This window comes from Colias philodice, chromosome 21 (genome assembly GCF_061535455.1).
Source record: "Colias philodice isolate Cphi_HAF_F1 chromosome 21, ilColPhil1 Martin Lab GWU primary, whole genome shotgun sequence".
NCBI lineage: Eukaryota > Metazoa > Arthropoda > Insecta > Lepidoptera > Pieridae > Colias > Colias philodice.
In genome coordinates, this window is record NC_143106.1 from 9,938,820 (window position 1) to 9,957,582 (window position 18,763).

Consider the following 18,763-nt stretch of genomic DNA (forward strand, 5'->3'; position numbering starts at 1 on the left):
TAACGAGATGCATTAATAATAAAATTCCTGTTGCATCAATCTTCTTTGACATGTCAAAAGCTTTTGACTTTGTGGACCACAAACTACTTATATATAAATGTGAGAAGTATGGCATTAGAGGTCCTGCTCTTGAATGGATTCATGATTATTTGTTTCAGAGACAACAGAGTGTTGAAATAAATAAAATAAATACCAAGCTAGAGTTCACTACATACAAGTCCCCCTATTTACCTAATAGTTTCGGTGTGCCACAGGGCAGCATATTGGGGCCTTTATTATTATTTTTAATTTACATAAATGACCTACCTGACATTATGGACCAAAAGTGTATATTGTTTGCAGATGACATTTCAATAATTTATTCTGACGATCACAAAGAGATAAATTATAACATGACAATTAATAAAAATTTAGAATTAGTATTGACATGGTTTAATGATAATAATCTATCGGCTAATATGACTAAAACAAAATTTATTCAATTTTCAAATTATAAAGCTCGACATACACCTCTTAATGTAACGGACAAATTCCATACTATCGAACAAACACATTACATAAAGTTCCTAGGGTTAAATGTAGATCAAAATTGCAACTGGAAAGCACATTGTGACATGATTACTGGAAAAATAAATAAGTTCGTCTACGCATTAAGAAGACTACGAAAAACAGTGTCCTTTAATGCTGCGCTTACCGCATATTACGGATACGTTACATCTGTGATACGGTATGGAATTATATTCTAGGGCAACTCGACGGACGTGACAAATGTATTCTTGGCACAGAAGAGGTGCATAAGGGCTATGTGCAATATTGGTCCCTTAGAATCTTGTCGACCATTATTCAAAAAGCACCATCTTTTAACACTCACGGGATTATACGTTTTGGAAATTTGTATATTTGTCAAAAAACATAGTGAACTTTTTAAAAGCATGAAAGACCACTCTATACTGGGACTAAGAGATCCCACACGTTTAATGATGCCTAACTGCCGTTCAGCACTCTACCAAAAGAATGCAAGTGTAATGTGTGTAAAGATTTTTAACCATATACCAAAACATATAAGGGAACTACCAAAAAATTTAATGCACAAAAAATTAAAAGCGTGGCTTATTAATCACTGTTTATATTCCTTAAACGAATTTTTTAGATTATAATGACCGAAACAATAAAAATGTTAACCTAGCTTGACAAAATTGACGTAAGAAATCAATTATAATGTAATAGAATGTAATAATCAAATTGTCATATTGCTATATTATAATTTATAATGTAAAATGATCTAATGTAAATAATATATTGCTTAAATAATAACTCACGTGAATTAGTTTAAATTATAAAATTTAAATATTTGTATGCCAATTGTTGGCGAATTGTGCGGACGTGAAATTTATTATAACTTTGCTTTGTAACCACAATTCATACAAATAAATCATTTCATTTCATTTCATTTCATTTCATTTCAAACTTACAAAATTAACACATAAAACACCATATAGTCCATTGAATAAAAAGTTCTAGAGTGCGTGAGTTAGTAACGTAAGATGTTTCTTCGGAAACATGTCAAGAGTCCCTAGGTAATAAACATACTAAAACCCCGGGCCACTAGGAGGAGCCCCGGAGTGGGGGGAGGGGGGAAATGGGTCCATTTTTTCATTTTTCGCTTAAATCTCAAAACCGGTACATGTTTGAGAAAAACTTTCAGGGAAAAGTTGAAAGGCCATAAAATTATCTACAAGTTGTACCTGAATCATTTTTTCCTATATCCTACCGTTTCTGAGTTATACGCAGTAAAACATGATTTTGGCTCAAACAATTTCCACATCAATCGATCAAAAAATATTTCTTTCTTCCAAAAAACTCAAATGTGCAACTTGTGACCGGTACTGATAGATTGCTCTTAATTAGGTCTATAATTGGTAAAATAAACACATTCCTCCATGGAAGCCTTTAGGAGGAATCGATTGTCAAAATATTACATTAGGGTAGTTTGAGTTACTGAACTTAATCTTTTTATTTTTTTCTTCCAAAAAACTCAAAAGTGCAACTTGTGACCGGTACAGATAGATTGCTCATAATTGGGTCTATCATTGATAAAAATACCAGATTCCACCACGGAGGCGTTTACGGGGAATTGAATTTTATTAGGGTAGTTACGATACTTGAACTTTTTATTTTTTTTCTCCAAAAAAACTCAAAAGTGCAACTTGTGACCGGTACTGATAGATTGCTCTTAATTAGGTCTATAATTGTTAAAATAAACACATTCCTCCATCGAAGCCTTTAGGAGGAATCGATTGTCAAAATATTATATTAGAGTAGTTTGAGTTACTGAACTTGATCTTTTTATTTTTTTCTTCCAAAAAACTCAAAAGTGCAACTTGTGACTGGTACTGATAGATTGCTCTTAATTAGGTCTATAATTGGTAAAATAAACACATTCCTCCATGGAAGCCTTTAGGAGGAATCGATTGTCAAAATATTATATTAGGGTAGTTTGAGTTACTGAACTTGATCTTTTTATTTTTTTCTTCCAAAAAACTCAAAAGTGCAACTTGTGACCGGTACAGATAGATTGCTCATAATAAGGTCTATCATTGATAAAAATACTAGATTCCACCACGGAGGCGTTTACGGGGAATTGAATTTTATTAGGGTAGTTACGATACTTGAACTTTTTATTTTTTTCTTCCAAAAAAACTCAAAAGTGCAACTTGTGACCGGTACCGATAGATTGCTCATAATTAGGTCTATCATTGATAAAAAAACCAGATTCCACCATGGAGGCGTGTAGGAGGTATTGAATTTTATTAGGGTAGTTACGATACTTGAACTTTTTAACTAACTACCCCAATAAAATTCAATTCCCCGTAAACGCCTCCATGGTGGAATCTAGTGTTTTTATCAATTATAGACCTAATTATGAGCAATCTATCTGTACCAGTCACAAGTTGCACTTTTGAGTTTTTTGGAAGAAAAAAAATAAAAAGTTCATGTATCGTAACTACCCTGATAAAATTCAATTCCCCGTAAACGCCTCCGTGGTGGAATCTGGTATTTTTAGCAATGATAGACCTAATTATGAGCAATCTATCTGTACCGGTCACAAGTTGCACTTTTGAGTTTTTTGGAAGAAAAAAATAAAAAGATCAAGTTCAGTAACTCAAACTGCCCTAATATTATATTTTGACAATCGATTCCTCCTAAAGGCTTCCATGGAGGAATGTGTTTATTTTACCAATTATAGACCTAATTAAGAGCAATCTATTAATACCGGTCACAAGTTGCACATTTGAGTTTTTTGGAAGAAAGAAATATTTTTTGATCGATTGATGTGATAAACATAGGTATGTAGTATTATCATTTTTTACTGCGTGTAACTCAGAAACGGTAGGATATAGGAAAAAATGATTTAGGTACAACTTGTAGATAATTTTATGGCCTTTCAACTATTCCTTGAAAGTTTTTCTCTAACATGTACCGTTTTTGAGATTTAAGCGAAAAATGAAAAAAAGGGACCCATTCCCCCCCTCCCCCCACTCCGGGGCTCCTCCTAGTGTCCCGGGGTTTTAGTATGTTTATTACCTAGGGACTCTTGACATGTTTCCGAAGAAACATCTTACGTTACTAACTCACGCACTCTAGAACTTTTTATTCAATGGACTTACTTGCAATTTTACACGTGTATAAATAAATTTCACAACAAAACCTACAAATAAAGATTTTCCCCCCAAATATAGGTATAAACTCCAGGAACTGTTTCCACTTTATTGGATAAATAATATTAGTTCACATTCTAGTACCTCAATGATTATTTCTTAGGAGCTGTATAACTTGAATCTTTATTTATAGAAACGTCCAGTGTTTCTTTATGCAGAACTCTGAAAGTACGTTATATACGATCTCAATCAATTTTGCATACAGTGCAACCTAGTGCATTCAATACTTTAGTTATTTGTGTAAAAAAATATAAGAAAAACATTACATACTAGGCATATGGAACGCTTAAGGAAATAAGCTACTTATACATAATATGTATATTATAACAGAAAATTAACGTCCACAGAGCATAGAAATTTGAATATGATGACCGTAAAAAATTGATGGATGAAATCAAAATAACAATAGTAAAATAGAAGTAGTTACAAAACTCAAATAACGACGAATTATGTATGGGATAATATTATGATATACGTAAAGTAGAATGAGAAACCACTGCGCTTAATTATATCCTTAAGAACCTTTAAGTACAGAATAATAATAACAGACACAATTGCTCCCAATACTTAAAAAACACAAATTATCGACACGTTTCAAACGCGAAATAATCAAACACTTTATACAGCTGATCATAACAGCGGTTAAAACATGAACAAATCGAGTCCAAATTTCCATCAAAACAATGGCTGAACAAATTTTCTCCTGGTCAAATAAAAATCAATTAATTACCTGCAATCAATACAGGCAAGACGCGCACTACGGGGGCCGTCGCGTTCGTCATTTCGGAGCCAACAATCCGAAGCCCGGCTACCTCTGAGAATGTTGCAACGCTACTAACCAGAGAGCCATACGCTATTTCTCACAAACCCTCAGATAAAATGCACTTTATCACCACGACTTATGAGCTATACTGCATAAAGCACGTTATAGATTAAGCCAGGTGCAATTGTCGCAAACCGCACGGAGTGGTTAACGTGATCTTTTTTTGGCCGACCATTGATAAGTTATTAATAAATTCGTATTATATTCAAGGTCCGATCCAGAAACTTCCATATTTCATTTCTATAGGGATCAGTTCAATTGAATTAGCTATCACGTCAAAGTCCTTTTCCACATGACTGCATATAAAAGTTCTGGACTATGGGACGAATGTGTCGCAAGGCCGTTCAACCTTTTATTGAAATCTAGTCGAAGTTATTTTTTTAGTATCCTCTCGGGATCGAAACCGTGACATGTTAAATTTTTCGGCCTATCAAGGGATCTCGGAATTAACAGTGTAGAAATATTTTCTAAGAATGATACCTTAACTTAATACCTTTGAATCGAACGTGACTAACAAGTAATAAGGTCTCTACGAAACTCAACACCTAAACCACATGAGCCACATAAATATCTTACAATGTATCGAGAACATATTCTTTATTCTATTTACATGGGCGTAGCCACGGTGGGGCAGGGTGGGGCACTTGCCCCACCCTGGCTCTGACCTGGAAGGTACCTAACCAAATCTAAAAAACGTAATTATCTAGGTACTGACTACAAAACTTAATATCCGTTAAAAAATTCTCACTCGAAAGTTGTCAGTCGTCACAAAAAAAATGCGATCTAAACAAAAAGCTTGCGCTTCTATGTTACATGATTTAAACCACTTTTGGTGCCAGAAAAAGTAGTGTTACCCCATTCAAAGCTGTTTTTATTTAGCCAAATTCGCACTAAATTTCCCACTTTTGTTTTAGGATAAGTTACTGACCATAAAAGCACAAAATGCTGACAGATCCAGGTGGAGCTACGCTCGAAATCTTAAGTTTTTGGCCGATATCTCGGAAACTATCCATTTTAAGGCAAAAAATATTGGGAATTTTTTGTAGGTAGTAAAATTTTACATCTTTTATACCTTGTAAACTTTTTGAAACACTTTCCGTTTGCGAAATATGACCTATTTAATGAGCCGGTTAATCATCTTTGGCAAGTAACTCTTTAAATATTGGATTAATCAATGAAGTGCATAGGCATTAATATATTATACATATGCATTATCCATTTATTAAGATTACTTTATTTGAAACTTTTTTTTCTAATGCTTTTTGAGTTATTTAACGTTTGGCGATAAAAAGTAAATTTCAAGTTTTCTAGGTAGCAAGTAGCTACTAGCTACCTATGTATGTTTCGTATATATGTATTTCGTACAAAAATAATATTGGTTAGTTTTTTTATATTCGGATGCAAGAATAAAATAAAGGAAAATATTTTAAAAAATGTATTAAAAATTTTCTATAAAAAAAAATCAAAAATTTTGCCGTTTCGGAAACGGTGAAAATCCACTTGCATTGGAAATTTCTTCTTCGTTTTTATTACATCCGTAAAAAAACTTTTGGCCTGCCACGTCACCCGCCGAGCGGCGGCATTTCTACATTATATGTGGTCTGTGAAACAACTCAAAAAATATGGTCACTAGAAGTAAATTCAAAACAAAACTTGTAGAGAATAAAGTGACCTAAAAACTATGCACATACATGCATTTTATTCATTAATCCATTTTTTAACGATCAACCGGTTCATCAAATAGGCCATAAACCGTAAATAGTAAGTTTTACAAAAAATTTTACATGGTACAAAATATGCGAAATTTTACTTTCTACAAAAAAGTCTAGCCCGATTCAGTGCGACGCGGACCGTCCGCACGCGGACTAGGTTTTGCGTCCGTCGCGGATGATTTTGTCGTTCAGTGCGATGCGGATCGGGATCGACTGTAACCCTCTCGGTTTGCACATTTGACGCAGCCGCCATGACAACGACAGTACTTTACATCCGCTCCGCGTGACTGTTGTCCGCCGAGCACTGAACAAATACATTAGAACCAGGCACCGTCCGCCCGCGGACATCCGCGGCGCGGAGGAGCGGCGCGGAGCGATTTCGACCGCGCGCGGATAGCTCTCCGCGACGCGGACAGCTCCGCGTCGCTCTGAACACGCTGTAAGGTTTCATACATTTTACCGTCCGTCGCGGACGTCCGCGTAGGTCATCCGCGTCGCACTGAACAGGCCCTAAGCAACTTTTGCCCTAAAGTGGATAGTTTTCGATATATCGGTCAAAAACTAAAAGATTACGAGCAAAGCTCCACCTGGATCTGTCTGCATTTTGTGTTTTTATGGTCAATAAGTGACCATTAACCTAAAACAAACATGAAATCGGAAGTGCAAGGTTTTGCTTTATTTACTGAGTTATTTAAAATGGTTTATTTTTCTATTTACATAGACCTATATTTAATGGTAAAAAGTAATCGTATTATTGTATAAAGACTGATAAACTATATTGTATAGGGATAGGGATGAAATATATATAAGGGATGTTATAGTGTATAGATGTGTTAGGGATGAAATTTGCAACATAAACGGCTGTAGGTATCTTTTGTTTGTTTTGATTTATTCATTATTATTTCAGCTTGATACCGCCACGTGTTCTCGAAAAAAAAAAGTTATTTTTAGACAGACAGACGCACAACAAAGTCTGCCTGTCGGTTTGTCTGTCAACACACTTTTTCACAGGAACGCGTAGAGTTATCAAGCTGAAATTTATATCGAATACTCAAGTCTCTTAAAGCTGTGAAAAAATCAAACTTATAAGTTTTTGATTGCGTTGGCTTATAAGCCAACGCCATTAAAAATATACAGCCATTTTATGCTGCAAATTATCGCAAATTTCGACATTCGCAAGGGAATCAAAACCTACATTGTACTTCCCGTGAACACAGAGTCTTGAAATTTGGTTAAAAGCAATGTCTTATAGCACAGATAAAGGAAAATTGCTATAACATACATTTTAGAGTTACAACATAATAAAAAGTAGGTTTGTTCGGAACCCTCGGTCATCGGTGCGCGACTCCGACTCGCACTTGGCCGGTTTTTTTTTTGCCCCACCCTGTGCCCATGCCTAGCTACGCCCATGTCTATTTATAAATAATAGTTCCTTTAGGAGTCTCCTGTGTAATTAATCTGATCCTAATTTTTAACTACAAGTTTAACATATTTAGCAGGATAAACGGCTGTAATACAATAGCGTTTTTACGATTGCGCAAAACAGAAAGGCGTATTATCCTTACCGAACTAAAAGGCTCTGGCGTGCGAACTGCGATGTGATATTAATTCATTTGCCCGAGTTAGACAAAGTATGTCAGCCTCATAAGGGGATGATATACTAGTTGCTTTCAGTAAAATTTACAATCGTGACAACATATTATACCTTTTAATTTGTCTCGTCTTATCTTTCTATTCAGAAAGATTAGGACATGACCATGATCTTGGGCGACAACAAAAGATCAAGAATTATTATTGCATCATTGTTCCCTTTTTTTAATGACCAATTGGGAATTTACGCAAAATTGGATTTCCTTTTTTTGGAAAACCATTTTATTTAGCTTATTACTATAGACATAAAGTATAGTTGCAGTGAGGTATTCTTGTCCGAAAAACAAAATGATTCTTCTCTAATAACAACAATTTATTCCTTAAGTTAAAATAGCATAATACCAATCAAATGTAAAAAAAAACATCACTAAGTATATAAAAGAACAGAAAATTGTTCAATGTGGTTAAGCCTTAAATCAATTTAAGCTTATCAATGTTATTGGTCATAAAACTGTTCAATTTCCAAGATTTTTCAAATAAAACAGTAGTGTGATAGTTACTGGAAGTGTGAAATAGTTTTGTGTACTTCATTCGCGATTTAATCTTCTTATATATAAAAATGAATCGCAAAATGTGTTGGTAAGCGCATAACTCGAGAACGGCTGAACCGATTTCGATAATTATTGCACGCCTCATAAGCGAAGCGTTGAGGTGGGTACTACTGTCACTTCGCGCAAAACATCTGATTTTTCAAACTTAAAATGTCTTTATGTATCATACATTGCACTTGTAAGATAATACATACACACACATATTAAGAAAAAAACACTATTTTTAACGTTCATGATATTTTTGATGTCATTTTTGTGATTTAAACTAGTTAAAAAACAGTTTAAAAAAGTTCTGTCTTGGACGTCCGTGTGTCTGTATGTGCGGATCCTTTTTCTTGTTAACACGATAGCGACCGAAATACTTTACTAATCGAGTCTTTTTTTTTCTCTTACGCTTGAGTATGCTCAGGAATAGAACCCTTTCATTTTTCAGGGTCTGATTCGATGTGGTTTAATTGTTATTAAATAAACAAAAATAATAATTAATAAATATTTATTAAAAAAAAAGTATGAGGCGTGCACTTTTGGATTTTCCAAATTTTATTTTTTTTTATTATATTCCTTGAAGTACGAGGATGGTTTTTATGTAGAGAAAACGTAAACATGTACCACGGGCGAAGCCGGGGCGGACCGCTAGTTATATATAGATATATTACATGCAGAGGTTAATTATTGAGTTAAAGAAGAATTTCAATGTGGTAAATGCTATATATTTTTTGACAATTCAAAAGCGCTTCTAAAGGAAGTCTATTTGAATAAATACATATTATATGAGTTTAAGTTGATTAGAGACAGAAGAAGAGTTTGAATTGATTATATTGCTTCCTAAATTAAGGGTCTTCAACGTGCGGCCCGCGGGCCGCATGCGGCCCGCGGCAGCATCCTTGGCGGCCCGGCATTAGTTTACTCAAAATGAGGTTCATATGTATAGAAATTGTTTTTATGTATTTATTTCTATTATATAATTTAAAATATATATGTTATTTTATTTATTTCATGCATCAGATAGGTTAAATAAAACGCGCGTAGTCCAAAACTTATTTCCGCGCTCGCGCTTGGCAGGTAGAGGCGCACGGTGCGGTGTGCGGGTGGAGGGAGTCGCCGAAACGCAGTGGCGCGCGCGGCTGGCAAGCAATGTCAGTCAGGTTTGCATCTCACAGAACTTCGGACACGTTTATCTCATTCGCTCGTTCAGTGCGTTTAAACAAGTTGTAACTTGATTTAGTAATATCAAATTATTGTGATGGCAGCAAGTTGAAGTAGAAAACGGAAGGTCGTTGATGAACACAGGTTATTTCAAGATAAATGGACGAATTTATATCTTTTCGTTTGTGTCGGGGAAAAACCCATTTGCCTCGTATGTAATGAATCAGTTTCTGTGGTGAAAGAATACAATATCAAGCGTCATTATGAGTCAAAACATTCTAGTAAGTTTGCACATCTTCAAGGACAATTACGAATTGATAAGGTGGAGACTCTGAAGAAACAACTTAAAAAACAACAGAATTCTTTTCACAAACAAAATGAAGATAGTGAAGCAAGTGTAAGAGTTAGCTACATAATTTCGGAGAAAATTGCTAAGAAGTCAAAACCATTTACCGACGGTGAATTCATAAAAGAATGTATGGAGGCCGCAGCAGAAGTTTTATGTCCCTCGCAAAAACAACTTTTTTCCAAAATAAGTCTCTCCGGCGTTACAGTCGCAAGGAGGGTAGAAGAATTGGCTAATGATATCGAACGATCATTAAAGGAACGCGTGGCGCAATTTGTTTATTACTCCATTGCACTCGACGAAAGTACCGACATAACTGACACCGCTCAACTGGCAGTGTTCATTCGCGGCATTGACGTTAATTTTGTCGTTACCGAAGAAATGGCTGCTCTTTTTCCTATGAAAGGCAGTACAAGAGGATGTGATGTGTTGGAATCGTTCAATTCCGTCATAGATAGATATGGACTCAAATTATCAAATTTGGCTGGAATTTGCACAGTCGGCGCACCATCTATGGTTGGAAAAAACGAAGGACTTGTTGCTTTAATAAAGAAAAATAATCCCGATGTCTCTTTAATACAGTACCACTGTATCATACATCAAGAGAATTTAAGTGCTAAGTCAGTTAATATTCAAGACGTTATGAGTATTGTGGTAAAAACCGTTAACTTCATCAAATCTCGAGGTCTTAACCACAGGCAATTTCAGGAGTTTTTAAAAGAACAAGACGCCGAATATGGTGACATTACCTATTTCTGTGATGTTCGTTGGCTTAGCAGGGGAAAAATGTTAAAAAGGGTGTTCGATTTGCGAAAAGAAATGGCAGCATTTATGCTTAATAAGGATAAAGCTATTCCACAGTTTGGTGATGAAGCATGGCTAAGTGATTTTGGATTTCTTGTTGATATAACAGCACATCTCAATGATTTAAATAAGAAATTGCAAGGAAAAGATAATATGGTTCATGAACTATTTGACGCTTTAAAAGCGTTTGAAGTGAAGTTGGAGTTGTGGATCAATCAATTAAAAAATAATATGACCACGCATTTTCCACATTTATCGTCATGTCGAATTCTCAACATGGACAAATATATTACCGCGCTGCTGGATCTGAAAACACATTTCGAGTCGCGTTTTACCGATTTCCGAAAACATGAAAAAAGCTTGAATTTGTTTGCTCGCCCATTCAATGTTTCTGTCGAAGATGTCCCTGATGATGTTCAGATGGAGTTGATAGAATTACAATGCAACTCTTCTTTGAAAGACAAATTCAACTTAGGATTGTTCGAGTTCTATTCAAAATACATCACTACTACACATTTTCCTAAGATAAGAGACCATGCACTGAAAATGACATCTCTGTTTGGTACCACATACCTGTGCGAGCAGTTATTTTCTCGGATGAAAAACGTTAAGTCGAAGACAAGGAGTAGAATCACCGATATTCACCTAGAAAACAGTTTGAGGATTTCAACGACCACCATAGGGACTGATATTGATAAGCTAGTTAAGAATAAACAATGTCAATCGTCTCATTGATTTCAATTTCAATTACTTTTAGTACTGTAAAATTAAATAATAAATAACTTTAAATATTATTGTTAGTTTTTATTTCAACATTCTTACTGGAACTGAAAAAAGCAGATGAAACCGCGAAGCGCAGCTAGTAATAAAAAGATTTTGTTTTATTGCGGCCCACCGAACAAATATCAAAGTATAGTTGGCCCTTGGCTTCATAAACGTTGAAGACCCTTGTCCTAAATAATATATTATACTGGCCGAATTGAGAACCTCCTCCTTTTTTTGGAAGTTGGTTAAAAAGAAGTGTCCATTAATGAATGTGATTATAAATAAGGAAAATAATCATAATAAGATAACTTACCCAGCAAATATGTGCCACATAATGCTAAGACGAGTAGGAATATGAACACCTTCTTGAATCTGCGCGGCTGCTTCAGAGATCTTGCCCTTACATTGATATGTGAACTTGAGGTATCATCTTTTAACTGGAACAAAATTGAAATGTTTAAATAAATAAAAAAATTAAAAAGTCTTCGTCTTGGATTTGAGGTAAGTGCCTTCATTTAAGTGATCAAATGTGTTTACATTTATTTATTTGGAACAAGCAAACCGGGCGAACTCCGTCTCGCCACCAGAGACACCTTTTCTTTGCTATAAACCTCACGGAGCCCGAGACCTTTCCAACAAATTCGAAACCGTGGAAATTGGTTTGTGCTTTCTGGAGTTATAGCGTCAGGAAGGAGAACCCAACTTATTTTTATATAGTAGTAGTTTATTAGTTTAGTATTTGATCATAGGTTCTATAAAAAGATAGTCAATAGAGTCACTTCAAAATTTTGCCCATAGAGATGTTCTTTTATAAGTTTTTGTGCATTCACACCAAAATTACATGATTACTAATATTGATAGGAATGGATACTTGAATTTGTGAGTTTCTGATGTTGTAAGGTCTCTGAATTTACTAAATCCATACTAATATTATAAATGCGAAAGTAACTCTGTCTGTCTGTCTGTCTGTTACTCAATCACGTCTAAACTACTGAACCAATTTGCATGAAATTTGGTATGGAGATATTTTGATACCCGAGAAAGGACATAGGCTACCTTTTGTTGCGAAATATGTACCACGGGCGAAGCCGGGGCGGACCACTAGTAAATAATAAAAATTCCTTTACCCATAGAAAGCCACATTTAAGCTTCCCAAATCAACTAAAAATGTTCTTATATAATTAACTTATTATATATGATCAAACGAACTTCAGAGTGAAGTTCGATCATTATTATATGAATCGCTTCATTCTTCAGATATTATTTACTATGTAGTTCCCTTTTTCAATGCTAGCAACCACGCACGCCTTTAGATTTTTTATTTTTTTTTTTTTTAATTGAGGGTATTACGACCTGACAAGTATTTGCTCGCTTTGAACGATATTCATTATTTTTAGAGTCTGTAATCTTACAAAACTTTGGGTTAGGGTGTGGTGGGTGTTAATATCTTCGAATGAAGCGATTCATATAATAATGATCGAACTTCACTCTGAAGTTCGTTTGATCATATATTATATTTCATCGCTTCATTCTTCAGATATTATTTACTATGTAGATGTTAAGAGATAAAAGTTTTGTAAGAACCATTTTGGGTGCAAGTTTAGAATAAAACGTAAACATCAATATTATTAATTTTGTTTTATAAATTAACGAAAATATAATTAAATACTATTTCTGTAAAATCGATTATGCAAATTCGTTCTCATTAAATACATTAAGTTTATGCAAAGGTTTTGGAATGTTTTGTCCAACCAGCAGTTTTACGTAATAAATATTATACACCACTAGCAGAGGCAGCAGAAGTTGAAGCGTGTCTTGTGCTATGTGAATTAAATATTGAAATGCTGACATTACTTTTCGATAACACATTTTTGATCCAACAACTTACTGTTTGAGTTGTGGCAGGTTTATTCGGTTTTGTAAAAGTAAGTAATAATCTATTTTCCTCATCCTTCCTAAAATGTTTTGTGACATAGATATAATCAGACAGTGCAGTAGCGGGGCAAATACTTATATTTTGTTTGAAATATGGAAGTATAAGAAAAGGTTGATCTCTACCTGGAGCCGAAGTTTTTACGAGGTCTGTAATGAAAAATTTAGCTCCACTGCCTGAGAAATAAATATTATTAATATTTATAAGAGATAACGTCTGCACTCGCTGTGCTGTAACACAGCGCTAATAAAATTACTAATTTTTTATTCAATTGTTCCAAATTTACGTTTCTATTAGGAAACCAGCTTGAGATATGGTTCAAAAGTAACTGTGGGTCCCAAGAATAATTGTATTTAGGCATTCATCTGACCCGATATTATTTCCTAATATTAAAGATAGGCAGACGTGCGAGTTTAAAGTACCATACGAAGCCCCTTTGTTAAACTCTTCTGTTATAAATGATATGACAGCCGCTACTGTACTCTCAAAATTGGAAATATTCCAATTTAGACAAAACTGCCACCATAATCGATATGTTACGTTATATCATGGACTTATATTGCTTCTTAGAGTTACTCGAAAGCGATGCCAACATTAGTTCGATAGCTTCCGATGGGATGTATCTCCATAGGAAGGCTTCACGGAGAGCCTCGCTGCAGCCAGCGTAAGATGTGAGTGCAGTGGGCGCGACAGGTGACTGGGATGAGAATGCGTTAGATTCGTATCTGTTTTCAAATATATAATGTTTGATGATATTAGCTCTTTGACAAGAGGGAACCATGGCTGCGAAGGCCACCACGGAAGAACTTGTATCCCACACGCTTCATCATTAACTATTTTTTGTAAACATCTCAAAATAAAAGTAAATGGGGAAATGCGTAAAAATGTATATTATTCTAATTTATGGTGAATGCGTCGGCACATGACGCATCAGGGTCGAGATGCCACGACACTTACTTTCTGCATTTAGCATTGTACCTAATGCTCTTCCAAATATATATATATTTTTTTTTTTGATATGTTTCATTGCATAAACTCCATTCGATATCCGGATTTATTCTTCTTGGCTCTGTGTCAGTGTCGACGTTATCTTTACTATTAATATAAGACGCGAACCACCATATGTTTCGATGCTCGCATCATTGCCACAGTTACTTTGTTAGTTTGTTAAGGTGGAGAAATTGTATGCCACCCATTTTTACTAACTGCAGTTTTGTTATCAATTCGTAATAATATTGCACAATTCGAATAGGTGTTTGCGAATGTTTTTAAAGTTAAAAAGGCAGCTCTAAATAATATATGAGATAGATTTTTTCACATTCTTTCCATGAACCATGCACTCATTTATTAATGCAAAAGTCACCCCAACCTGTCCTTGAGGCATTTGAAAAAATCTCTAATGTAAATTTTGGAGATTTCATAAAATTTGTTTTATATATATATGTTGTGACCACCAATTTAATTCACCCAGAATATAACTAAACTTTGGAATCATAATTATTGTTATGTTGATTTAAAAATAAATATTTTTGACGTTCTAATATCTTAGTATAAAGACACTAACGACACGAATTCTCGGATTGTGCAAATAGGTACCTAATTTTGACAACTTATTAATTAAATGTGCAATGTTATTACGTTTATCATCAGGCAAAGAAAGTTAGGTTACATGAATCATATATAAACCCAAGGAATTTACATTTTTGACTTGGAACCAATGAAGTTTTTTCAATATTGATTACAAAGCCTAGACAAGATAATAGTTTTATTGTCTCTTTTAAATTATTTAGGCATTCTGTATAATTTTTACCTGTACATAAAATATCGTCGAGGTAAATGACAGACTTAAAACCTCGGCTTAAGAATGCTATAACTTCCTTCATTAATTTAGTAAACACTCTTAGCGCAATAGAAAGACCTTAGGGGCATAGCTTTAAACTCTTTAAGTTACGCTATTACCTTTGTTATTTATGAAAAATTTGCGAAATACCGGCTCAATTGGCATTAAAAGGTAAGCTTCTTTAAGGTCTATTGTAGCCCATGAAACCATTTTCGAGAATAAGTTTCGACGCTGTCCTATGATCTTCGATTTTTAAAGTGACATTTTTGATATAAATTTATTATATGTAGTATGAATTTTTTACCGCCGTTTGATTTATGTGCTAAAATATATTTGAGATATATTTGCCCTTTACTGGGTTACAAACATGAATATATCCCAAGTCTATAAGGTTATTTATTGCCACAGGCATGCCAGCTTTATATTGCCCCGACCAAAATTAAGTACGCACTGAATTTTGAAAAACTTCATTAAAAAATGGTAAATCCACACCGTCTTCAACCCATTTAAGAACGGTTGTATTATTAGTAATTTTACGCCAACAATCGTAAAATAACGTAAATATTTATTGTTATTTTGGTGCACAATCTTAGCTCGAGCTGGTCATCTTTGGCTACGAAGAGGGGATTGGTCTTTGTATGTCCCTCTTGTAACCTCCTCGCCCCCCCCCCCCCCCCTGTTTGACTGAAAGCGAGAAGGTGTCTGCCAGTTTCCCTGGAAACTATTGCGATATGTGTGTGCTGTATGAGCATGTGAACTAGAAGGTTTTGGTGTAATAACCTTCGAAGCTTTTATTTCATCCGATAAATTGTCTCCAAACAATGTATTAACCCTTTCAGAATGATCAACAACTTGTAAAAAAGTTTTGTCTAAACAAGGCCTAATAAACTTTTTTCTTGATTCCGTTTGTCGATGATGGAGGTCCGAGAATATGCGACATATACACTTATAAACTTATTGGCCTCCATCTTATATTTCTTACTATGTAAATAGGGGGTTATTATTAACGCCTGTTATAACGGCCCCCAATTATTGCCAATGCAAATTAGCCATTTTCTTATCCCAGAATTTACCGGATTCAGGGGAAGCAGCCTGAATCTCCGAAATTTACGTAGGAGCCTGGAGTAATACGCAATTTTCGGGAATCTAATAAGTTTTTAGAAAACTTTCTTAAGGATCGGCAACCATATTTTGGCGAGACTTTCGTGAATTTTTTCACCATATTCTGGAATCACATCATTAGCTTTACCCAATGCTGCTAAGATATCAGGTTCTAAGTCGACAGGCTCCGATTGAGGAGCCGTGGTATCAACCGTTACTGGTTCATTTGCTTGAAGCGCAGCTGGATCCGTCATATTGTACATAATTCCCGGCAAAGAATTTGTCGGTGGATCAGTTTCTAGGATATCTGGATCCGGTAACAAAAAGTTTTGTTATCGAGGGTACTTATAAAATTATGATTTAGGGTTATTTTATTTTTTAACATAAGTTGATATTCAACTAACAAACCATCGTGCTATTATCTCGAATAGCCTCCTGGTAAGCTGGTAATGATTAAACAAGTAATAACTAATTATATATGTACCAATAAAAATTTATAATTTTCCAATAAAAATACCATTGTGATATCATCGCGGATATCCTCCCGGCTTTTATTTTTATTTTTTATTGTATTAAAAAATTTCGATTTTAACATTCGTGATGCTATCTCGAACATCCTCCCGGTATAAATATGTATATCAATACATTAATGATATTTAAGTGTGTAGGTACTCGAAAGTAAAAAATTACATAACCTTTGTGATGCCATCGCGGACATCCTCCCGGCATAAATTGAGTAATATATAAATATTATTTCACTTCTAGAAGTCATGAGCTATTAAATTACCTTTGTGATGCTATCTCGAACATCCTCCCGGTATAAATATGTATTTCAATACATTAATAATACTTAAGTATGTACTCTAAAGTAAAAAATTACATAACCTTTGTGATGCCATCGCGGACATCCTCCCGGCATAAGTTGAGTAATATGTAAATATTATTTCACTTCTAGAAATCATGAGCTATTAAATTACCTTTGTGATGCCATCTCGGACAACCTCCCGGTATAAACGAAAAATATTTGAATATTTTTCAACGCTTCAATTTCGTAAGTTATCATATAACTTTCATTCGTCGTATTACAGATCGAAATAAAGACACTTTAAAACTCCAAAGTACTTACTTGTGTCGTCTTCGGATTACGAAGATGATATTATAGGTTTTATGTTTCTTAAACTTCCTATCCTAATCTTCATACTATAATCAATTTTCTCCTTCGAATTTCTCTTCAACATGACGAAACTTGCACTTATTTGAGACGTCCGTATGTTGCGGCGCACGAAAAAGGAATGAATATCGTTCAAAGCGAGCAAATACTTGTCAGGTCGTAATACCCTCAATTAAAAAAAAAAAAAAAAAAAAATCTAAAGGCGTGCGTGGTTGCTAGCATTGAAAAAGGGAACTACATAGTAAATAATATCTGAAGAATGAAGCGATGAAATATAATGTAATTTTTTGTAATATTAATTTGATGTAATCAACTTATTATCTCTTATGTAATCTAGAATATCATATCAATAAAATCAGTTCATGCTAATGTAATAATAATTACCCTGAAAGGGCTTGATGGAATTTTATTTTGATTTATTTTTAAAATACATGCTGTTAATATATATTTTTATTATTTACTTCTTATATAATATTAATATCTATTTGATTTGCCAATAATTTCCATATAGATTTATCTTATTTTTATAACTCAAATAAAGCAAGTTCAAACTGTATGAATATCAAAGATATGTTATCAAACAAACTACTTAATAGGAAATAGATAGTTTTGTGTTAGATAATTGTGATTTAATCAGTCAGATATAACTACATCTACCATAATTAACATAGCCTGTGTTTGAATAATTATTAACTCAACATAATTCGTTATCTAGACAGGCAGTTCTCAAAGTAAATAAAACTGAAAACATCACTGCATAAATAACTAGCTTGAAGAGTAACAACGGAATTAATTTAGCGAATACTCCTCTTTTTGCGGCACATAATAGAAAGGATATCTGAATATTATTTATTCATACAATGTTCGAAAAATCGAGTTAGATATTTCTTACCTCTAAATATCTGTACGTACTGAATTTTCCCATAGTGGGTAAACATCACAACCTTGACTATTTATAAATTGATTAATTTGCATAGATCTATTTTGGCCATTGTAAAAATTAATAAATAAGTCTCTGGAGATTTATTTATCGAAACAAAAACATCACGTTCATTCACAAAATCCTACAAAACAATCAGTTTTGTCATTTGTGTGACAGACAAAACCACATAATTGACGTGAGTCTTGACAGATCACAAGTCAATAGTCATCAATGTCAGCATTTGAATAAAACACAGGAATAAAATTTCAAATATATTTTA

At 34.2% G+C, this 18,763-nt stretch overlaps 1 protein-coding gene across 3 annotated transcripts in view; it reads right to left on the reverse strand.

The window, feature by feature from the left end:
• The window catches only part of NTPase (ectonucleoside triphosphate diphosphohydrolase NTPase), a 31,889-nt gene that overhangs the window by 12,291 nt on the left and 835 nt on the right, over nt 1-18,763 (reverse strand). Inside the window, exons 1-2 of one of the 3 annotated variants that reach the window (XM_089708852.1) lie at nt 18,454-18,668; nt 11,830-11,953 (exon numbers count right to left, since the gene is read on the reverse strand). In XM_089708852.1, coding sequence (XP_089564978.1) covers nt 11,830-11,953; nt 18,454-18,486 — 157 coding nt within the window. In that variant the 5' untranslated portion in view covers nt 18,487-18,668. Of the gene's footprint in view, nt 1-4,449; nt 4,540-11,829; nt 11,954-18,453; nt 18,669-18,763 lie in introns of those variants that run through there. The other 2 variants (XM_089708853.1, XM_089708854.1) reach the window with 2 other exon arrangements.